The 24,654-nt window shown below is 37.5% G+C and overlaps 1 protein-coding gene across 2 annotated transcripts in view; it reads left to right on the top strand.

The window, feature by feature from the left end:
• Nucleotides 1-24,654, top strand: part of NBAS (NBAS subunit of NRZ tethering complex) — a gene marked incomplete at its 5' end in the record, with an annotated part of 188,793 nt that overhangs the window by 157,053 nt on the left and 7,086 nt on the right. For both annotated transcript variants that reach the window (XM_082306639.1, XM_082306640.1), the window contains 3 exons: nucleotides 3,125-3,264; nucleotides 12,847-12,991; nucleotides 19,592-19,720. In XM_082306639.1, coding sequence (XP_082162765.1) covers nucleotides 3,125-3,264; nucleotides 12,847-12,991; nucleotides 19,592-19,720 — 414 coding nt within the window. The remainder of the gene's footprint in view (nucleotides 1-3,124; nucleotides 3,265-12,846; nucleotides 12,992-19,591; nucleotides 19,721-24,654) is intronic.

The following is a 24,654-nucleotide window of genomic DNA, read 5'->3' as shown; positions in this document are numbered from 1 at the left end:
AGGATTTTTCTAGTGATGCTAGTGGATGAATCATGCATAGATTTCAGTCATCATGACTGTATGAAGGCATATACACACGAGTTAAATACAGCTGCTTCTCAGAAGGTACAGTTTCAGACATTGTGCAATCTTATTTAAACCAGTAGGACTGCTTATCAATGTGTAATGTGAAGTGTGGACACAGTCTTTGCAGAATCAGTGTCTATTTGATGATGATTCAATTCAGGAATACTTTTGAAAAATATTCCTGATACCGTTGGCTGTGTGACCATTGTCACACATAGTCAGGCATTCTTGGTGTTAAAGCATGGGTTTACACCTGAATGTCAGCTTTTCTTTTTCAAAAAAAAGTTATTTCAACAACCACATTGTCACAGGAGTGAAATAATGCTTAAAACATACTTGAAACGCAGATGTATGTGGAGTATAGACACAACTGATAGATGCAACAGAAGCATAAGATACATTGACGAAGGGAATATGGCTAGGACTTAGAAGGTGGAGGGGTTGGGAGTTTAAGGTAGGATAACACTAGCTATTTTTTTTTTTTTTTAAAGTAATCATACTTGTCATCTATTTATCAATACTTAGGTATTTTCCGTTTGTTGCTCTTTCAATAAACTTCCATTTCCTCTGTCCTTAGTCCTGCATTTTAGATCACCACATGCACGCATAAAGGTTTGCATACTTATACGCTATGTTGCTACTTTCTAATCTCGCCTGTTTCACAGTAAATGGAAGTGACGTGCATTTAAAATGCTGTATAAAAAGTGAATTTTCAAAATTGTTGTCTGTAAAAACTTAAACTATAAATAACTAACACTGTAGAAAGTTCACTTTATTTTTATTACGTTTAGTGGGAAATGTAGGTGACTTGAAAAAGGCCATTGTAGAAAGAAATATTGCAGAAATGCACGCACCATGTTTAAGAATAGAAAGGTAATTCTTCTGAGTTACTTTGATCGTATTAATGTGAGCAATCATGTTGCAAGGATCCAGCTGTCCAAAACGCAACATTATAATGTTAGATTAATTAACCTCATTAAAAAATGTAAACCCGAGTCTGTAAAGATGCGTTATTAGGCAGAATTATTGGAATTCAGTTCATGTTGAATAGGATGTCTGATCCACTGTCATCTGCTCTCTGCTACTAATAGCTCAATTTCTGTGACAGCTCTTCTCATCTATTAATATTGTCTGTGCTATTTCTTTCCATTTTTACCATTATCGTTAGAGAGATCTGAACATTTAGTCTGTGTTTTGAAGTAACACGCAGTTTGTGCAAATATATTAAAATGTACTCAATGGACCACTGAGAATGCTACTTACTTGGTTTAAATATTTAAAGAGCTAGTTGTCTGAAAAAGGGGTTTGGGGACAGATGAAGCAGTGTGAGAGCTTCTGTTGTCTAGATAGTACGTAATTTGCTAAATTGCTAAATATTTTTGATCCTTAGAGGTCAGAATGTCTTGTGTCCCTTCTACCCTTTCCTGTTCTTATCCCTTCTCTTTTCAGCCTTGTGATTTAAATATTGAAGATGATAATATTTTGTATTAGCAGGTATAGATGGAATTTAGGGATATTACAAGTGCATAACCGGTGTCTGCTGTATGACATTTGCAGTACAGAGAAATATTGTAAATGGACAGATCTCAGAAACATTTCTTCACTATCTAAAATGTTTTCATATATGGTGCTTTCAGATGTACCCTGGAGACAGAAGTGAACAGTTTTACTGCACTAAATATTTTAAAGTCACAAATTTTGTAGGCAACTCAATAAATGCATCAATAATATTTGTTTTCCAACCTCTTTTGAAAAATTTGCCCTTGATGTATCAGAGTCGCTTTGAAAAGATGGCAATGCGATCTTTAATCTTTTAGAGTAGCTGTAGAACTAAGGAAAACTTTGTCCATGTTTGATGTCTTAGAACTACTTGGGCTGAAACAGAAAAGTTAACAGTTAATGCTGTGTATCTTCAGCGGAATTATACGATCAAACACTTCAGTTTCATATCCTGGAACTTTTCGAACTTTGGAAGAAAAATTCAGTGCTAGAATGCGTTAATAACGCAGAGGAAGCTACCTTGTTATTGTAACAAATTATTTTTAAACTCCAAGAACTTTTGTGTGTCAGGTAGAGAGTGAATAGCTATGCCATTTGTGAAAGCCCTCCTAGTGTGATAGCCAAACTTTTAAACAAAAGCAGCTTCTCATTTGTAGCAACCTTCCTTCAACAGTCAGACCTTTTGCCTTGTACTTTTTTTACCATGCAAACTGCAAGCAGTAATTATCTGTAAAAGAACCTGTCATCAACTGAAGTGAATTCAAGTCCTGGCAGAAGCTGCAGGTTTTAAACTTAGGTGGACACTTCTCCTGAGATAGAGTTGTCTGATGACTGGCTGATGGGGTGTGGGTTTTTGTTTTTCTCAGGTTCAAACACCTGTACAGAGAAATATTACAGTACTTGTCAGCAGATGTTCTTCACTGAGTAAATTAATTTAGAATCATCTTTCCTGTGGGAGAAAGGATTAGATGCTGTAAATTCAGATAAAACTATTGAATTTTCATAGGTGAGTGAGAGTAATATACATTAGGGAAGCAATAGACATACCCATTCTTTAAAAATACGAATATGTGTGTATGTATATGTATCTATATATTTCTGAGTCTCCATTCCTGGAGGTATTTAAAGAACGGATAGATACGGTGCTTGAAGACATGGTATAGATGGACTTGGCAGTGATAGGTTGACGGTTGGACTCGATGATCTTAAGGGTCTTTTCCAACCTTGACGATTCTATGATTCTATATATCGAGAAAAGGAAATTTAAGGAGTTGGTTCTTTGAAGGCCACAGAGATAAGATCCTCTGAACTAATTTACAAATGTACTTGTGTGGGGTTACATTGTTTTAGGAACAAACACCTAAGTCATTCCCCAACATCTGCATGCTCTCCCATTTTATTTGCATATAATTGAAAATGAGAGGTAAGAAAATGGGTTTCTGGGAAAATTTTTTATAACAGTGATATCCTTCACAAATAGTTTGTTGATTGATTGCTTTCAAATAATTGATTCCTTAAAAAAAAAAAATTATCTGTTGGATTTTGTTTTGTCTTTCAGGTAGAGATAACAGATGTTGAAAATGAAGAAAAAAGGTATGATCTCTTCCTGGGACTTCTGGAGTCTAGTCACAGTCCATCTGAGTTTCAGCACTTGGTTTTACTCCTTCAAGCTTGGCCACCAATGGACGTGAGCAATGGGTGAGCATTTCTTCAGTCATGTAACAGAAGAGTTCTAAGTCTTCTTGCTTGATAATATCATGTAGTTTTCAGTCAGTGAATTCAAACATGGCTAAGAGGAGTATGACCTTTGGAAAGGGTCATACTGGGAAAAATAAAGGGTTTATTTAAAGCAGAATAGAATCAATCGGTTTCTTGTAAAAACTGTATATTCATATGTAGTATGAGTCATGGAGGAGGCAGAAAACCATTTTATTGCCTGAACTGTTGTATATGACGGTTTTCTATCTACTTAAATTTAAGTTACGTATTTTGCTCTTATTTTTGACAGTATGTACAAAAACCATGAAAAGGAGTAGGAAGTTCTGACTGTTTTTTCCATTCAAAGTTACACTTTGCAGAAAAACCTTTGAAAGTTAATCTTCAGATGGCTGTGGCAGACAGTCTGCAGGAGGTCTCTGAGGGTAATGGTACCAATCAATGGTGCTTCTCTTTTCTAGATCGACTACCTATTTTTTCTGTCTCTGAATAAAGTATCCAAAAGTAAAGAATATATGCTAGGGCAGACATATCCTAGCCCAACAATTTAAAATCTAAATAATTATTTAAAACTTCAGCATTGCACCCATCAAAATAGGTATTTATTGAAAGTGCTAATTTGGCACATCTTACCTACATTATTTTTTTACCGATTCTTTGTTTTTTGTCTGTGACTTCCTGAACACATTTAAAGGTAAAAATTTTAGCTGTTCTATTCTATAACTGATGATCACTTCTAAGATACAAGGATTCATATAATCTTATGTTATGAGGCAAAAGTGATGTATCTTTCAAGGACAGCAATAATATTAATAATTTTTTGGCTAGCAAGTACAATATGCCATGTTTTATCTGATGGTATTTAGGTTAGAGACACTAAATGATACTTCCATTGGATTACATTGGGGCATTGATTACAACCTGTTTTAACTTGGGGACTACACTCCCCAAAGTGTTTGTGTGCATTGATTTGTCAGAAAAGTTAAGGCTTAGCTTTCTATGAAGAGTAACTCCTTTGTGTACTTGTAGAGAACTAGTCCATTAGAAGGTAATCTGTAAGTGTTGTTCACCTTCAAGCCTGCAGTTTGTTTGCAATTTCTGGATGAGCATTAACCTAAATTCTTTGTGACAGTTTTATGAGCCAAAAATTGTCTTCAGTGCATTAAGAAGTACCAGCACTGCTGTGTGATCTGTCACAATTTCATATTCAACTTTCCTTTTTAGCTTTGTTTTAATTGTAAATGAAAATTGGATGTCTCACAGTGTGTGGGAACTGTCAAACTTTGTTTAAGGTAGTGTTTAGATAAAAAAAAAAAAGTTTTAAACTTATGGAACAAAGGGTCAAGTGAACTATTGCTGTAATTAGCAAAACTCTTTTTCTTTGTGTTGAACAGAAAGACTAAAGATTTTGTGAAAGGAGAACACTTCTTGTGTATAGACAGTTCTTGTCTACTGCTCTGTAACAGAGGAAAATAAAAATTATTTAATTTTATCTCCCATTTGGTGTTCTGTTCCTTCAGGCTGACTTCCTAAAATGAAGAAGAGAAAACAAAATAATGATGAAATGTGATTTGTAGTCACAACTAACAGTGGATTAAATTTCAGAGGTGGGATGCCTCTTAGTTCCAAGATCGGTGAAGTCTGAAAATTTGTGCAAAATACTTAGATCACCTGTATCATAACTCATTTAGGATCTAAAGTAGTTAGTGTAGCTCTTGGGCATTTACATAGTCGCAATTTTGACATAAAGAGATCAATCTGGCTAAGATAAGAGGCAAGAGAACAGGGTAAATTAATTCACAACCTTATATGTGATTCTGTGATTTTCATGTATTTAGCAATAGCTGAGGTGAGAAAGGATCTCTGGAGATGTCTGCTCCACCTTCCCTGCTCAAAGCGGCGTCAGCTAGAGCAGGCTGCTCAAGGCCATTGCCTTGAATTTTGAATATCTCCAAGATTGGAGACTCCACAACTACTACAACAAACGGTTTTCTCTTACGTTTTAGTAAAACATACTGTGTTTCTATTTGTGCCTATTGTGCTATTGTTGGGCATCACTGAGAAGAGTCGCACTCCCTCTTCTTTACTTTCTTCACCAGGTATTTATACAATTGATGCAATTCCCCCAAGCCTTCTCTTTTCCAGGCTGAACTAGTCCCAACTTTCTCATGTCTCTCAGCCTCTGCTCATGGGACAGATATTCCAATCCCTTCATCTTCTTTGTGACACTTTCCTGGACTCACTTCAGTATGTCCATGTCACTTTTGTACTGGGGAGCCCAGAACTGGACTCAGCACTCCAGATGTCTCACCAGTGCTGAGCAGAGGGGAAGGATCACCTCCCTCACCCTGCTGGCAGCACTCTTCCTGATGCAACCCAAGATGCTGTTGCCTTTCTTTGCTGCGAGGGTGCATTGCTTACTCATGGTCACCTTGTTGTCCATCAGGACCCCAGGTCCTTCTCTGCCAAGCTCCTTTCCATCTGGTTGGCTCTACGCCTGTACTGATGGGTATTCCTTCCCAGGTAGGGAGTAGGCTTTGGATTTCCCTTTGCTGAGTTTCGTATGGTTTCTCTGTCCGTTCCTCCAGCCTCTTGAGGTACCACTGAATGGCAGCACAACCATCTGGTGTATCGGCCACTCTCTCCCAGTTTTGTATGATCTGCAAACTTCCTGAGAGCGCACTCTCTAATCTTCATCCTGGTCCTCAGTGAAGATGTTAGAGTATTGGCCTCACTATAGACCCCTGGGGTCCACCAGTGGTCACTGGTCTCCAGCTGGACTTTGTGCCACTGATCACAGCCATTTGAGCTTGGCAGTTCAACCAATTTTCAGTCTGCCTCACTGTCCACTTATCTAGCCCATACCTCATCAGTTTGTCAATGAGGATATTGTGGGAGATAGTGTTGAAGCCTTGCTGAATGAATTCAAGGTACATAATATCAGCTGTCATCCACGAAGCCAGTCATTTCATTGTAGAAGGGTATCAGGTTGCTGAGGCATGAGTTCCCCTTTTTAAGTCCATGCTGGCTATTCTCAGTCTACTTCCCATCCTCCATTTGCTTGGAAATGTTCCCAGGAGGATTTGCTTCATCTTTCCAGGAACTGAGGTGAGGCTAACCAGCACATGTCTTGAGACTTTATGCTAAGAAAAAACCACAACTTTCATCCTGTGATTAGATATTTTTTAATTATTATTATTTAATAATCATATTTTATGATTTTTTAATATTTTCTGTTATTACTAAAATTTCTGTGTCTCTCTTCATTGCTTTGACTTTGCCAGGAGGCTTTGGAAAGCCTTCAGGAGAAAATTGCCCCCTTCTCTTTCATTAGTAATAGCCACTTATACTGATTTCATGGAGAACCTCTGACTCGTAGAATTCCCAAATGTGATCTACAGTGCGGACTCCCAACTAGTTTTCTGAAGCTCAGCACCAAAACGGACAGTCATTATCTCCAGAGAAATAAAGAGTAGTTCAGATTTGCCAGATTTTCTTGAGTTTGCCTGAAAGTCTAGACAACAAAAAAATGAAGAAAAAAAAAAAAATTAGCAGAGCAATCAATTGTGTTCATAATATAGGAAAGTTTTAGGTTTTAGCTTTTTTTTTTTTTTTTTTTTTTTTTTTTTTTGGTGGGGGGATGGTGGTGGTGGGTACAGGGCATGGTTGCCACCGTTGTTTCATTCTTCAGTTCTCTCTGCTAGCTTGAAGGATGGGAAGAATCATCTAGTCTACTCTCTTCCCTGTCTTAGCAGTGTTTTCCTTGGGGAGAAGACAATTGAGGCTGCATCTTGAAAAAAGTGACAGAGATGTAGCTCTCCTTCTGCTCCTTCCCTCCTTTTTTATTGGTTCTCGTCTCAGTAGGAATGTTGCAGTTTGGGTTTCTTTCATTATTTATTTATTTATTCGTTTGAGTAAGTCAATGATGGTTCAGTTTTCCCTTCCCTCCTAAGAGTTGTTCCGATAGAAAAATAGGGGCGTTTTCACTCCCTGGGGTCTTTCTGTGGTTTCCTTTTATTATCACTTTTGTTTCTGTTACTAACAATACTTGCAAGACTGGTTAAGTACTTTTAAATCCTGTGTCAGCAGGAATACTCATTGTGACTTGGAAGTCCTTCTTTGTAGCTCATTTCTAGTGCTTTCAAAAAACATATGTGATTTTTTAATAGTAGACAGTATGATCATAGTTATGAGTCCTTTTTGTAAATTATCTTTTCCTCCACTTAGTTGTATTGGCTTAGTCAAATATATTTTGGAGTTCTGTGGTGGTTTCTTTTTTGGCGTGCTTTGGTTTTTTTGTTCTGTTTGACAAGTCTAAAGGACAAACATTAAGTACTTGTTATAAGTACTTAACCTAAATTTAAATCCAGGCCATATAATTACACATTTTATATATAACTAAAATGTGTATTTCTTACTTTTGTCTGCAGAAATAATATATTTGGTGTGCAGAAATGTTCTCAAATTTTGACTTTTATAATCAGTGTGCTGTCATTCAAATGAATTTGTGTGAACTAAAAAAATCTGTCTTAACATCTACTAGCACTCCTGAAATGAAGTTCTGTCCTCATTCCACCCTCAATCCTACTACCTCAAGTACGATTGGTTTTAAAAAGTCAGGTACAGCTCTCTTTAGTATTCCTTGATATGAGACAGAATTAATTTCATAAACTCTTGTGAAGTAGATTTTTTTTCTTTTCAACTGCCTGTTGTTATAGTGCGCTGGGAATATAGTGCGCTGGGAATAGTTTACATCTCTTTTTTTATTATTTTGAATGTTATTAATTTGTATTATTTGTATTAACGGTTGGAATCGATGATCTTAAAGGTCTTTTTCCAACCTAAATGATTCTATGATTCTATTTGACTTTGTAAACCCTGGAATTATTCATGCCAGCCAGGAAGCAAAGGCTGTGCTGTAAATAGGAAGCCCAGCAACAATCAAAAAAAATCTTTGGTACTTTCCACCTTCTTTATCTGAACCTTCTCTCCTCTCTCTCCCTGTTGTTATTGACAGTCACTGTCACATGCCCATCTCTGCATCTTTGGGAAGGCTACTGCAAGCATGCTCTGCTCCGGGGTCTTCTCTTCTTGCATTGCTCCTTCTTCCCTCTTCTGCCTCTGGTGCACGCTTCTGCCTCTGGTGCATGCTTCCATGCTAACAGCATTCATTTATGTTTACCAGCCTAGGGTTTTTTTTACATATATGTTCCTGAAATTGTATTTCTGAAAAACCTACCTTGATGTCTGGGTTGGAGTAAGGAGCAGGAACTGTTTTGTTAGTGAGGTTTGCAACAATCTCATTTTAAAGCAAGTTGTATTAAATTCTTGAGCAAAGAGGAAAACTGCAAGCAGTTAAGCCATATGAATTAAGATTTTTGCTTAATCTTTACTTTTTTTTTTTTCTCTTCTGCTTCAGCAAAGGGTCGTTGTTGCTAACTGATTGTTTACTGCCAATATAATTGTATGTGCGGGATCTGGGGAATTAAAGTCTGAGTCATCTGAATACTTAGAATTTTGGTTTTCAGCCTAACAGTAAATATCTAATACTTATAATTGAATATTAAGCTAGAAAATACAATTTACATTCTATAAAGGCTCAAAAGGAGGAAGTAAAAGAACTGAAGTTTGGGGGTTTTTTTAGTAGCCTTTAATTTTTTTTTAAAGAATTTTTGTGGCCTCTCTGTTAATAAGTCTGTGCTTTTTAATGTTGTTTTGAGTTCTTGTATTTTAAAACACTCCAGCTAAAATAATGTTCATTATTCACCTGCAAATACGATTGTCTTCGTATCATAATCTGCCATGTTGACTGTGAGGAAGCAGAGGAGGTAGCTTGGTTGTTTCAGTCAGCACTCAAAACCATATACTTTTTAAAACTTTATTTTCTCACCCTTGTTATGTGTGCATGCTCTTCCATCTAGGTGTCTCATATTCAGATGTCATTTTATGCACTTCATAAAGATGTTTTTTAAAAAAAGATATTGACAGTACTTGAAGCTCTGCAGTCCTTTGGAACTTGCTGCCTACATTCAAAAGGCATTTTTTATATTTATTTTAAATATTGATAAGGTATTTTGGAACTCGAAAAGACCAGCTTTTAGTGACTCAATACCTTAGTTCACTTTTCTTTTTTTAACTTCATCCAAAATTTCCCTTTTTTTGGTTCTGGACAAAAAATAATGCATTCATGCTGGTTTTGAAATAATTACTTTTTTCATGTTGAGAAATAACTTCTTTTTTAACCATAGTTGAACTAAGGTAAAACTCAGGAGAAAAAAAAACTGAATTCTAGTTGTAAGTGTCATATTTTTGTTAGCCGAATCTTGGTTTTATTTAGAGATGGCAGATAACAGATATTTGTTAATAGATCACACAAGTATTTGAAATAATTATAAGGAATTGTGTTGAGAAAAGCTTTATATCTGTAAAGTATATGTCTGATACTTAAATAGACCTGCACATGGCAAGCCTTGTGGCCTTGCATCTTTCTGATTATTTCTAACTGCTGTGTTTTGAAGTGTGAGTTCTGTTTTCTATTTCTAATAGGAAATTCTTACATGTTTTCTTAATGTACCTTGGAGGCAGCAGCTATAAAAATGGAAATTCGTTATGACTCTCTGTGCCTCTGAGAAAGACATGGGTCACATAGCAGGAGCTATCAATTTAACCACTGGCAAAGATGGAGTTGTGGGGATTTTTTTTCTTCTCCTAACCTTACTGGGGGTTTGTAGTTTAAGTGCATCATGCTCTGCTTGTTGAATAAGCTGGCATCCTTGGGCTCAACCCATCAGGTTGGAAGGAGAGGAGAGGAGGAGCTCTGCTGTTCCCAGCCAGACTTGTGGCAGCTCTGTGCTCAGTGACTGTGACTGATGGAAAGTCTCAATTCAGAAGGAATAGAGATAATGACTTCTATATAGTTTGCATTCAAAGTTACCCACTCCTAGCATCTCTGTCTGGTTTTCCTGTTAGGATGTAATGTCAGCTTCATGTGGAGCATGTTTATTTGTTTACAGTATGTACTTTTGAAAGTGAAAGATGAGCAGGAGAGAGCTTTTATATATGAAATAGTAGATATTGGTAGTTGTCCACTCCAGAGTTGTCAGACCTAGTCCGTGGTATATGTCAATCTAACAGACTCCCTTAGTGGACTCATTTACAGTTATATTAATGTGTTACTTTCAACAATTGCTGCTAAATAATATCTTTGAAAAGCAGTACTTTGACAGCACTTTACTACACCTTCCTACACATGTGCTGCGTGACGGCTTGGATAAGTGCACTCTGTGCTGGGTTAAAAACTGGCTGGACGGCCGAGCCCAGAGAGTGGTGGTGAATGGAGTCAAATCCAGTTGGTGGCTGGTCACAAGTGGTGTTCCCCAGGGCTCGGTGTTGGGGCCGGACCTGTTCAATATCTTCATTGATGATCTGGATGAGGGGATTGAGTGCACCCTCAATAAGTTTGCAGATGGCACCAAGTTGGGTGGGAGTATTGATCTGCTGGAGGGTAGGAAGGCCCTGCAGAGAGATCTGCACAGTCTGGATCATTGGGCCAGGACCAACTGTATGAGATTCAACAAGGCTCAGTGCTGGGTCCTGCACTTGGGTCACAACAACCCCATGCAATGCTACAGGCTGGGGGAGGAGTGGCTGGAGAGCTGCCTGGCGGAAAAGGACCTGGGGGTGTTGGTTGACAGCCACCTGAACATGAGCCAGCAGTGTGCTCAGGTGGCCAAGAAGGCCAATAGCACCCTGGCTTGTATCAGGAATAGTGTGGCCAGCAGGACCAGGGAGGTGATAGTGCCCCTATACTCGGCACTGGTGAGGCCGCACCTCGAGTCCTGTGTTCAGTTTTGAGCCCCTCACTACAAGAAGGACATCGAGGTGCTGGAGTGTGTCCAGAGGAGGGCAACGAAGCTGGTGAAGGGTCTAGAGCACAAGTCTTATGAGGAGCGGCTGAGGGAGCTGGGGTTGTTTAGTCTGGAGAAGAGGAGGCTGAGGGGAGACCTTATTGCTCTCTACAACTACCTGAAAGGAGGTTGTAGTGAGGTGGGGGTTGGTCTCTTCTCCTTAGTAACAAGCGATAGGATGAGAGGAAACGGCCTGAAGTTGTGGCAGGGGAAGTTTAGGTTGGATATTAGGAAAAACTTCTTCACCGAAAGGGTAGTCAGGCACTGGAACAGGCTGCTGAGGGAAATGGTTGAGTCCCCATCCCTGGAGGTAAGGGTAGACGTGGTGCTCGAGGACATGGTTTAGTGGTGGACTTGGCAGTGCTAGGTTAACGGTTGGACTCGATGATCTTAAGGGTCTTTTCCAACCTTAACGATTTTATGATAATATGACTATCTTAATTTACACTAAACTGTAAGACCAACCTGCCAGATTTGGTCTTGCTGTGACTTTTTTTTTTTTCATTTTTTCCTTCAAGCTAAAATTAAAAGTTTCCCATATCTTTCGGATGCTGATTCATAGCCGAAGAGATTGATGGGGTGATTTTTAAACCACCTTTTGTGCCTTCCTAAGTTTATGCACAGATGAACATAGAGGTTGTGTTACCGTGACTTAATATGATCATGATCTAAGCTTTGATTCTGCATGATTTTAGCCCATTGTACATGGGAATTGAAATGCATTAACTTAATTCACATTAGGAAAATGGCAGTGTGGATGTGGTCCAGTGTTGCACTTCATGCTATCATTTAAAAGCTCCGATCTGCTACCCATTTCTGTCAGTACATCTAGTCCTACCAAGTACACCTGTCACTAACAAAAGTAGCCAAACATCTCCATCACCTGGCAAATAGTGGCTGTAGGCCAAGAAATGTTTCAGCAACAAAACTTTATGGTGAACATTGTCTGCCATCATGTGTGATAAAATTTACTTGTATCTACTGTCTGCCGTCTGTTTAAGTCTGACTGTGTACTGGTGACACGGCATGAAGTTCTGTGTTGAATGAAAAGAACATTTTAAATATGTAAAACAAATGTATCTGCATCCATATCTACTAACAGACAAGTGCAGATGCTTTTACTTTCACTCTCCTACCCTGTTTGGATGGGCTATAAAAAAAGTTTATTTTTGTTTGTACTTGTTGGACCTGAAAATTAAAATATGTATCTTGGAAATATTTTCTCCACTCAGAAGCAAGAGACAGATACTTGAGAAACAGATGCTGTTAGAATGTGATCAAAGCAAACAAAATTAGGAATGCTAGATTCCTGTCACCCCTCCTTCGATACCATTCTGCTAGGGAAATCAGCTGCTAGGGAAAAAAGCCAGGAGAAGCTGTTCTTATGCTATTCCAATTTGATCAGTCTTTACCTGGTGCTGATTGCTCAGGGATTATAACAGCATGTTATAGTTCAAAATACTTTAGGCTTCTTTGTTGCATTGAAAGAAGGATGGCATCAAGATAGTAACTTGTCTCAGAACTTTTTCCTCTCTCTCTCATGAGATTGTACTTCACAAAAACAAACAAACAAACAAACAAACAACAACACACCTGCAGAAAATGGTAGGGTTGTATATATTTATATTCTATATACATGTCTGTTTTTTCTGGGCAGATCATGCACAGATGATAATCCCTGGGTGAAACTGGGGACTGTTATGCTACAGAGATGCCCACCTGAGGAAAAGGAGAACACAGGAAATGAAATTTTGAAAATCTGCCGTTCTTTGTATGAGACGAAGCACATGCTCCCTGTTGAGGTAAGTTTTAACTTTGGGTCATGGATGTGAGTCTTGTTTTGGGGTCCTAACTACAAGAAAGATGTTGCCATATTGGATCAAGTCCAATGGAGAGCTAACAAGATGATTAGGGGGCTGGTGCACGATAAATGCAGAGAGGCTGAGAGAACTGGGTTCATTCTGTCTTAAGAGATGGCTGAGGGAGATCATACTGCTGTCTTTAAATATGCGGATGATGAAACATGTAGAGGAGGTGGAGCCAGCCTGTTCTCAGAGATGCGCAGTGATAGGACAAGAGGCAATAGAGACAAGTCACATCATCAAGAACTCTCATTACATACAAGGAAAATGTTTTTCACCATTAAAGTGGTGAAACATTAGAATAGGTGGATGCCTAGAAGAGATATCTAGAAGACTCTAGAAGAGTCTCCATCCTTGGAGGTGTTCAGAACTTGACTGGATCATGTCACGGGCAATTTGATCTTGTTGGACTTGCTTTGAGTGGGGGCTAGTTGGATTAGCTGACCTTTAGCTGTTCCAGTGTGAATTATTCATTGAAGTATCTATAGAAAGGCTTTAATAGTGCATTGTCATTGATGTTAGTGTTGCAAAAGCTGTTAATTAAATAATCAGTAATTTTCTCACTAATAAATACATAAAGATTTAGTGAAGAATCCTTGAAAAATGTGTTGGTGGTGAAAAAAACTAATATAAAAGTAATTGCCTTGTAATAATCCTGGTGTTCTGTCCTACTTAACTATGTATGCATACTTCAATACAAGCATCTCTTAAGTATAAAATTATTGAAGTATTTTGTACGTAAACATTGTATACTAATGAAGACAGATTTGAGAAATGCTTAATAAACTTCACACAACTTTAGAGTAGTCATGTGCATATTTTTAGTAGGCTGATTAATCCCTTATAATCATCTTCATGCAATCACAGTCTGTTATAGAAAACAGCTGATGTTAAGACTAGAAGCAGAATAGAAACAACACATTCTGTTTAAAATACAGACAGGTGGAGTGTGGGGGTTTTTTTTAAATAGTCGAACAGACTGATTTGAGTCAAGTTCAAAATCTAAGTAAAACGTGGTTCCAGAAGGTGTCAGTAAGCTGAAATGATAAATACATTTATTAATTCATGCATTCCACCAAAAATTTTGGAGCAAGGCAGGTCTCCCTGTCCTGTGACTTGCATAAGTATATGTAGCTTTTCTTTACAAGGTGTTGAATGGCGCATCATAGCTTGTAAACTCATGATCTTACTCATGCACAGGAGTAGTCAAACTTCGTCACAGTAGAATTTTCTAACTCACCTCGGTGAACCAGGAAGACAAATCCCACCGAGGGTCACTGTTGCACAGCAGTCAGTTCACCAAGAGTTCTGCTCAAGAATGGGTCGTGGTTTGCTCAGTTCTCTTAATTGAGTAAACTTTTTCTTGAATTCCATAATGAGTCCTTATTTATACACAGTTTTGGTATTGGTTGGCAGCTTTGGTTGGAGGTGCCTGCCTTTTTTGATGGTACAGGATGTTGGAAGAGCCCTCTGCGTAGGTGTGAATATACTGATACAGTATGAAGATATTCTGGTCCTCAATCATAAAATAGCTTTACCAATGTAAAATACTTTTTTTTTTTTTTATGACTAGAATGCTGTACAGCAACAGGAGTTGCACTAAAATGTGTAATTGTACAGTTACCTACAAACACAAACTATATTGCTTTAAGTCTCTGCTTGGGAAGAGGAGGAATGACATGGATAAATTTAAGTAAGTTATTTGTATGCACAGCTACAGTACTTAAGTGCACAAATTAGAGAGTTAAAATCACGTGGCTGAATAAGATGAAAATCTGATTACTGACAATTAACCTGTTTAGATGACTTCACATTTCAATAAATACATGATTAAGAAGATAGACCTAGAATGATAGAATTCTGAAAACTGAGAGATTAATTTATCCCCATGAATAACATTTGCCATTCTGAAGTCCAAAGGTTGTGATGGAAAAAACATTTAACTTCGTCATGATGGCGTAGAAGTTAGAAAAACTGTTTCTTCGGATGTAGTCTGAAAGATTTCTCTCTTCCTTTATTCCACCTCCTGCTGGTCTTTCTAATTTTTTACAGCCAAGTTCTTTTTTAATGTCTTTTGGGGAGTTGCATAGCTTTAATCTTTGTATCTGTGTATGTGTGTGTGTGGAGTTTATTTGCATTATTCAGTGGATAGATTTTTCCATTCCCCTTTGTTGAAATAAGCATTGTTTTCTTTGCTTGGAATGCACATGTGTTTGGACTGTCTGACATCTCCTGCACTGCCTGATTAATCTCTTTAGAAAAGGGCAAATCCTTCTCCCCCCAGTAAGTGTTAAAGTGTGACTCCTCTGAATATCTCATGTTTTTCTGTCAACCTATGGGTCATGTGTCAGTTAACATAAACACCTAAATGGGAGAATGCATCTAGTCTCTTATCTGTAATCATCCCGGGGTCCTAGTGGCCATAAGATGCTTATCTCCTAGAATAATATAGCAGCCAGTTGATCTCCTTTTTTCTATTTCTGCAGCTAGTTGTTCCCATTTTTTATATATGAGTTTACATTTTATGTTTTTCTTCATTCACAGTTGTCTCTGATCATTTTGTTCAGATAATTTTGAATTTAAATGCTGCCCTTTGGTCTGCTTTCAGCCTCTCCAGACACAATACTGTTTGTACTTATTATCCAGCCCTTCAAGCCATCCATGAAAGTACTGAATAATACTGGACCCAAAACAGACTCCTATGAAATCCATTTTGTAAGCCTCACTGGTGTTACAGTGAACCATTGATAGCTGCGTAACTAGATAGAAGACAAAGGTTATCTTAGAAAAGTTTCAGCTAAATTGTGGTAATCCAGGTTTTGATGTAGGACTTCCCTTGTCCCTCTCACAGGTAACATCATACCCCTGCTACGCCCAGCCTCTCACCGCAGGCAGGCGGACACTCAAATGCTCTAGAGTGCTTATTGTAGAAAATAAAGCCACTTGTGTTGCTCTGAGAAGCGCTGTGAGTGGTGAGCTTGCTGCTTAGGGTTGGATTTTCAATTGCTGTCCAGAGCAGCAGTGCAGTCATTTGTGGCAGACGTATGAGGAGGTGTTTGTACTGTTTGGACAGTCTGCTTGGCAAGTTGTCCAGTCCCTTCCTGTGGGAAAAGGGATGGAGGCTACTCCAAAGGTTTGCAGAATGGACCACACTATCCTACACCTTATTTCTCTGGTGCCTCTGACAGTATTTCATGTCACATTTTCAAAGTGTTGCTAAACTTAAAATATGCCATAGTGATGGCCTTATTCTTAACTACAGAACCTGTTGCAGGGGCCTTCAGGAACGTATTTCTGTACAATGTTTTTGTTTGTTTTTGATGGTTTTCATGGACTGGGAATGTCTGATAGGTCCATAATACTTTTTCCCTTGTGTGCCCACTTTCTTCCATGTCTGAAAGACAGACTGTATTTCTCTTTTCCAGTCTTCTGTAACCTGTCGTGTTCTCAAGGGTGATGTCTCTTAACTTGATTTATTGTTTCTTTAGGTGTTTTGCAGTGAATTTTTCAGCCCCAGAAATATCTTCTTTTTATTTGAGACTGAATTTTCAATGCTGAAGTCTCACCCATTATTATTGTCCACTCTTAATTGTTCATTTGACTGAGTTCTTTCAATTAGAATTGAAGCAAAACAGATATTTTAATGCTTAGCTTTTCTTGGCTTTTTGTTACTGAATTTTTGTATCAGTATGTCATTAATCATGATGATGTATCACAAGTGTACCAGGAAAACAGAGGCAGTGCAGTCTTACTTTATAAGAGATATCAAGTGAAGAAGAGTGGATAAGAAGTACCCTTCTCCATAAACCACTAGTGAGACTGGCATTAAAATAAAACACCATGTTAGTATAGCTACATTTTAAGAGGGCTCTGAAAAACGAGACACAAAAGAGACAACCCGCAAAAATTAGCGTGCAGTGAAAACACCTTGAAGTAGAAGACCGAAAGAGTGCAGTGTATTATCAGAGATCAAGAGGTGATTGATTTTTATTATGCAGATATTTTTAGATGGAACAAAAGCTAATAAAACTCTCTCTTGATTTACAAAGAAAGGCGTAACAAGAACCAATTGAGTTTAATTTATACCATTTCAATTTTTAGCATAAGGCACGATATTTTGACAGTAAGTAAAATTAATTGTTGGAACGTATATTTCTCCTTCAAGAGAGATGATGGATTTTGTAGGTAAGACTAGATATGTCTGCTAGACGGGCTATAATCAGGCACAAAGCTAATCAAGTCATCTGCCTGGTACCTACCTGAAATCTAATGACATTTGGCTTCAAAATCTGCTAGTGTAAGATAAACAGAGGTTATTTGGATAGCTAAGCATGTTTTTCTTATATGGAGGCCTTTATGCCTGTGTGATGAACAAAGCAGATCGTGTTAGAACATGTCCCATTAGAATGTGTAACCAGTACTAGAGTGTAATTGTGAAGCATCTAAGAAAAAAACAAAATGCTGGCATTTCATCTGAGTTAAATGTTACTACTTTGAAAATAGCAATGTTAATATCTGTATTACTGCATTTGCTTGCTGAGAGATAAAATTTTTCTTTATTTTAAAGCGGCTCATTAAGGCAGCAAACTGATCCAACATCTGCATCTTTTCTCTCTCTGCCCTGTTGCCTTACAAATGTACAGTACCTAGTTACATCTTACAATTTGCTTAGTTTTCCTTTTCTTCCTCTCACAACCCCAAAATATGATTTGAGGTTCTTTTTAGAGAGCCTTTTTATAATATGGGTTATTTCTTATGACACTGCTTCTCCATTTAGTTTTGTGAGGCTTTCAGACAGAAAAAGCAAGCATGGTAAAATTGCTCTTTTGTTCAGGTTATGTGTCTTATGACTCTCAGAATTAGTTTTTCTGAACATAAGCTGCGTTTATTGCTGTGGATACACCTCTTCAAGAAAAGGAGACGTGTAGTGTGAATCTCTAAATTTGCATTCAGTAAGTTTGCTGGTGTGACAGGCATACTACTCAAATACAATGGAATATGAAATTATCAGCAGTTTAATAAGCATACGACTGATCAGACAAAGCTTAACGTATTTATTTAATGTTCTTATTACTTGATCCTATGTTGTATCCTTCACCGAAAACATAATCAGAAGCAGTACAGAACACAAGTTTAGAGGAACAAGTCTGGGTAAGAGAACAAGCCTTGCCTCAGTGACTCAGAGCTTAGTGTGGTAGAATATATCCGTCTAGGCAGTGTTTCTTGAAGGTATAAATTTAGAAGAGACTGAGCAACATGCAGCCAGAGAGTTCCCTGTGCCAGGCAAGGCCAGGTGACTCTGCAGTACGTTACAGTTAGAGCATTTAACATCTCGCCTTCAAATAATTTTTAGACTTTCCAGTTCACAAGCAGCTACTAGAACCGTGTTGCTAAAAGTGCGGTTGCATTTTGGTTATCAAATTGTTAACTTGTCATTAAACTTCAAAAAGATGTAAAAAATACATAATTTGCATTCTCTCAACTTAATATTCAGCTGATGAACTCCTTAGACAATTGCTCTCTAAATGTTGGAGTGAAACAGAGAGCACCTCTAAGAGCTGGATACCGTTTTCAAGGTGACTATCATACAATACCCAGAGCACATAGTGTAAGTTGTCCTGGGATGTGGGACATCTTTGATGGGCCTCATTGGGAAGTGGTTGTGGCAAATGACCGAAATTCTTGGAAATGACAAAAGGGTAAAGGGAAGTTATAATTTGGTTTATAACATAATTTGTTAGTCGAAATACTTTTTGGTGTATAAATGAATAAATCACTGCAATGTTGAGGAAAAACAAAACCACAAGTTACGTGTAGGAGATTTTTTTAATTATTATTATTTATTGATTGATTGATTGATTTTTAACTAAAGGCAAAGTAAAGATTTGGAAATGCATAGTAGGTTTGTTGTTTGTTTGTTTGTTTGTTTGTTTTTAAGATATTTCTCTGGCCAGTTTCTTCTTACAGAAGGTTTATGATGCTAAATTTGTGCTATATTATAAAATATGAGAAATTAGATGAGTGAAAGTTAATTTACTAAGTTTTAATTGTGTATAAAAATTTCTATAAAATTTGAAAAGATTTTGCAACAGAGCTTTATAATGTTGAACTCTTATGTACTGTTATTCCCTCTTTATTTTGTTCCACTTTTATGGTTGTATAACTGAGTTACAGAAATGTCACAGGTGTCTGTTAAGTTTCTTCCTGTGCTTTGCAGTATTTCAGTAGGCACAAATATATTAGTCCCACAGCGAGCTGTGATTGCTCTGTTGTTCTTTCAGTAAAACTCCAGGTTGTAATGGTGATTCAGTACCTGCCTTGTCTTAATATAACAAACATTGCACTTATAACCCTGTATTCCACATTTTTTTTAAATGTGTCCTTTCAAGTTTCCAAAGAGTTATTTCCAACAGGGAGTTCATTTGTTTTAAAGGTTTGTTTTCATTTTGCATTTGACATAGAATTTTCATAAATTTTAGTGTGAGTGATGATGTTAGTATCTCCAGAGATCTCACCGAATGAGTTTACTTTTATTTTCAGTGTATAAAAGAGTTATGTTTGCTGCTGCTTAACCAGTCCCTCCTGCTGCCATCCCTGAAACTGCTGGTAGAAAGCAAAGATCAAGATCTTCACGCTGTGGCACTGGAGCAGATAACAGCTGTTGCTAAGGTATGAGCAGTTGAATTAACCACCTTTCAGAGTTTGAGGTAATAAATTAGCTCTTTTATCTTCATATAGTAAGCAGAGACTATTGAGACCCTTATCGTTATTAAGATTTTCCACAGCTATTGTGTCCACAGTGAGCAGTAACTCAGGGCTAGTAAGATCTTTTATATATACTTGAGGTGATTAAAACTCATAGCACTTTCTTTAAGTTATCTAGTATGCTATTTTAAGTCAGAGTGGTGGAACAGAAACTATTCTGTTATATAAAGTAGATTGTTATCTCCGTGTTCATATTCTAGCACTTTGGGGGTTTTTAAAGTGATAATAGTACATCGGGTGAGTTAGCTTGTTCCTGACAAACTCAGCAGTCTGTTCATATACACGTGGAAAGCTGTTGTATCCCTGTTTTTGTTGTAGAAAGCTTAAAATGCAAGATGATATGTTTGGGGACTTTCATGGAATTCTAAACAGGTTTTATTCAATACTGCAGCAAAGTTTCTAGAGAAAAAACCTAAATACTGTCCCTTTTTTTTTTTTTTTTTTGACAAGAACTGAAAGACATTACTGTATATTTTTCAGTTGTTGTATAAAGTTACATTACTCTTTTTTCCCCTGTGTATTTGCTAGCGTTATATTATCTTTTATCTTCTTTTTTTTCTGAAAACTGAGGTGGGTTTAAAACTTCTTCAAGCTCTTGATTGAACTTGTGCATGTACAACCTGACTTTCTTGGATTTTGTGTTAGCTATGGTCTACGATCTAGCACTCTACCACAAAAGAGAAGGGAGGTATTGTCTCAGACCTTTATATGAAAGAGAATGGCTTTCCTGTCTGGCTGAATTAACTGCATTGAAAGTTCCCGGCATCATAATATTTAGGTAGGAATACCACATCTCTAAATTTTCAAATTCTGCACCATATATTAGGGAGCTCTTGGTTGTGTGTTACAGTATAAAATAATAATTGATGGTAAATTTCCTGTATGCCACTTCAAAATGAAACTGCCCATATAGAAACAAATGGAACTGTATATCTTTTGAAAATAAGCATCTACAAAACACAAAAGCTTTAAAAATGTGATTTATAGGAATTCAGATGGAAATTATAACTTTTTTCTGAGACACACAAAGTAGCCAAACATTCCCCTGTTTCTGCAGGAGCCTTCTAGGGCAGACTCTCTGCTCTTGTTACATTAATTGCAACAAATTTTTCAGATTCCTTGGTTGCAACAAAGAGTGCAATCCTATCCCCTGCTCTCACAACTTCCACTGTTCCTAGGAAAGATGTTCTGCATCCTGCTCTTCCCAGGATTCTCCCTTAAGTCTCTCCTCCTCTCACTTATTCCTCCTCATGTGCTGTGTCTTTCCTTCTTATGCTGCACATTGTATTCCAGAAGCTTTTGCTTTTTGTATCCATTGGATAGCTTGAGAAAGGATTTATCTCCCTCCCCTTCAGGAACACTCCAGAACACAGCAGTGAAGACCAGTCAGAGAAGCAATAGATCTGGAAGCAGAGGCTCCATCTCAGATGTTGCTAATTTTCCTTCAAAAGGACTTAGTTACCAAAATGGATGAGGCACCAGCTTTTTTTAACGTGTTCTCTATGAACATTTAAAGTGGTTGCATGGAAGGTGGCAGGGCAGATGATATGTAATACACATCTGCTTGTATCAAAATTCCAACGTCATAGTTAGTATCCAGTATGAATTTGGAGTATTTCCTAGTTGAGTTTGGCATTCTAAGCAAAGAACCACAGGGTTTTATGAAGGTGTTCCTATTCCCTTTTCCTTCTACAAATAAACCACAAATTTTCTGAATTTTCCACAAAACGTAATTTTATAAATATTAACCACCAAAACAATGGTAGATTATCTTTAGTATATTGTTTGTTTTCTTTTACCACCTGCAACTTTAGATTTCGTGTCTGCAAAGCAAGGTTTTTTTGCAGTTGTTTTCAAACAAGATGATCTCATGGAAAAGCAATTGGGGATCTGATATATGCCTGCACTTTCTCATCTATATGTTCTTGTTAACCTTTTAAAATTGACTTTTTTGTTAACAGATGAAAGCTGCTGTGTAAGTGACTAGCTTTGAAGCTTGCCAGCAGGAATTTGTATCTGAGTACATTTTATTTAACTATTTTTAAAGCACAGTGCTGTGCAGTAGCACTTTCTGAATGGCTGCTAATTGTATTGCTCTCTTAACTGGCCTTTTCTTTCTAGTGTGCCATGGCTTTCAATTTTCTACACTCTAGGTTGATTACATTATATTGCGGTTTTAGGGCCAGGAACCATATTATCTTCTTACTAATATAAAGCACTTTGTACACCTGTGCATGCCTAAAATAATATTCTTTTTGGCCTTCTTATTCAGGAGGCAGCTTGATAAGCTGTTTGTGAATTTTCCTTTTAAATTGAGTATTCATTTGAGCACATAGTTCTTTAAGAGTGCTGTATAACCTAGAATTTTCAAAGCATTTAGCTTTGGTCTAATGTTTCATCTTAAGTCAATGAAAATTTTAACTATTGAATTCATTACATCAGGCATAGAGTTTATCCAGTACCTTGAATGTGACATTCCACTGCCAGTGTTGGAAAAGCAACTATACAGAAGGGTGCAATGCTAAACTTAAAAGTTGTTCTTATAGTGTTTAGAAAGTATCTCTTACCCCTTGTTTTATATGCATCTCTTATGATTGCATTAGTTGGTGGTGTATTAAAAGTGCATATATTGCTTACCCGTGTCAATGTTCTTTATTCAGTATTTTTTATGCATACTTTTTGCTTTTTAAAAACAGTATTCAGACTGTTAATGCTTTTTGTAGAATTCTTAATGAATTTTTCATAGGAAGCCCATTTCTGCTTACATTAAACAGGAAAAGCACAAATAACATCTGGCAAAGGGAAATCATAGCTATTGATTCCCTGACATAGTGCTAACACAGCTCACAAACATGGCTGTGAGAAAAATACAGCACTTGCTTGCTGATACAATGTATTAGTTAGCCATTTGTTGTATGGTGCTGACAGCTTTATGGATGTTTACAGTTAAGGATGATGCTGAAGTGCTGATACTAGGAATTGTATAGCTTTTGCCTGTAATAAAACAACCAAGATTATGTGTAAGCTTTTTTGAAACTGCCGACCTCTCTTTTTATTGTGTATCTTTTTATAAACTGGCACTTGTCTTTTTTGGAGAACAGAAATAACTATTCTTCCTCTGTATTTTGTGGTACGTGAATAATTTTAACAATCAGTTTACTCAAAGAAGCTTATTACTGCCAATAGGGCTCAGAGTTTGCCCTTAAGAGTCAGACTGGTTTTGAGAATGGTTTCGGTGTTGTCTGTTCACTTGGTTATCTTTCAAAGATTAAGACTGATTTTTATACTTCTGGCAGAGCAAGTAAATATTCTATTACCCGTTGGTAGTACATAGTTCAAACAGCCAACAAATGGGAGTTAATATAATCAATGCAAATACTTCTTCAACCAAGGATTTAGTAGAAACTAGAAGTAGAAAATGTTTTTAGTTACTCTAAAATAATACCTTAGCTCAGTTTACATACTATACTTTCAATGATGAAGTACTGAGACTACCTTTGCAACATGATTAATTGAAAAATGTAATATGAAAAATCATAAAGAATGTGTGAAATAACAGAATTTCCAGTTGTCTCCAGTGTCTTATGCCATTTATGGCTACTCACTTGGTGTGGCTTACCTTGTAAAAGAAATCTTGTTAAATTATGTGTATATAAGCTAACAGTGACTATGGTAAAATATCTCTAGTTTAGTTTTCTAGGGTTTTTAAATATCTCTTTGTTTTCTTCTCCCTTCATTTATTTGTGCTATAGCTATAGACTCCATTCAAGAATAAAATGAAAAGCATTTTTACCTCCAGTAGTAGTGGAGAGCTAATACTCTGGGAAATAGCAGGTTCAGTTCTTTTTTACTGTTACAGCAGCAGCAGCTCTTATCTTTCCATTAGTATCCATATTTCATAATGCATGGATTTTATAATGCATAAGTTATGGATGAAATATTGCCTATTGCTAATACCAGAACCTGTAGACACTTGCAACAATGCTGACAGGGAATTGCCCAGACTCTGACTTGCCCTTTATTTAGGCAAAAGATACCACCTGAACTGCTCTTGCTTATTTGAAATTCTCACTACAGGGGAGGTTGATTTTTTTTTCCTTCTTCTTCTTTTCACATACACCGCATCATAGCAAGTACAGGTACAATGTCCATGTAGGGTGTATTAGCAACCAAAAAAAATACTGGATGCTGATATAAGATGTGTCCGTGGTCTTGGAGAGCAGATCCACAAAATTCTTGCATTCATGGTTGCATGAATTTGTGGAGGCCTCAGTGATTTATCAGTAAAGCTTTCTAGGTGCCTCAAGTTCCTCATCTGAGTACATCAGAAGAGGTGTCATCTGTGGCAAAGCTGATCTTCACCCACCTATTTCACACGCAAGCTTTCTTGAAACTTGAAGGCTCCCTGTCTCTGCTTGCCCAGGGGACCCGCCGCCTTGGTAGAGCTGAGTGCCTCAAGCCTGAGCCCATTTGCAGTTGGTAACATTAGTGTGCTGATGGCAAAGCCTCAGGCAGGCATGCTTAACCCTTACTAATTATGCACTGACAGCACTGAGTTCAGCATAAAACACAAACTGCCATTCTGATTCAGAAATACAGCAGTCAGCATAGGGGTGAATACAGATTGTACAACTGCTTCATGTTTGGATCATTTGCCAAGGGCGTTAGGGGAACAGCTTGAATCCTGTATCCTCTCTAAGAGCAGCACTTAGTAGCCTTGGTTGAGGCTCCTACTCATCCTGCTGAAGATGTGCAGAAAGAGTTCAGGAGTTGTGGAGACAGAGTGCAAGTGGGTCCTCACTTCTGCACCTGTTGAGGGGAACCTTGCAAAGATGTGG

The sequence above is a fragment of the Platalea leucorodia genome (genome assembly GCF_965183815.1).
Source record: "Platalea leucorodia genome assembly, chromosome: 3".
Classification (NCBI taxonomy): domain Eukaryota; kingdom Metazoa; phylum Chordata; class Aves; order Pelecaniformes; family Threskiornithidae; genus Platalea; species Platalea leucorodia.
Note: the sequence above shows the minus strand (reverse complement) of the source record. Positions and strands in the feature narration are given on the sequence as shown.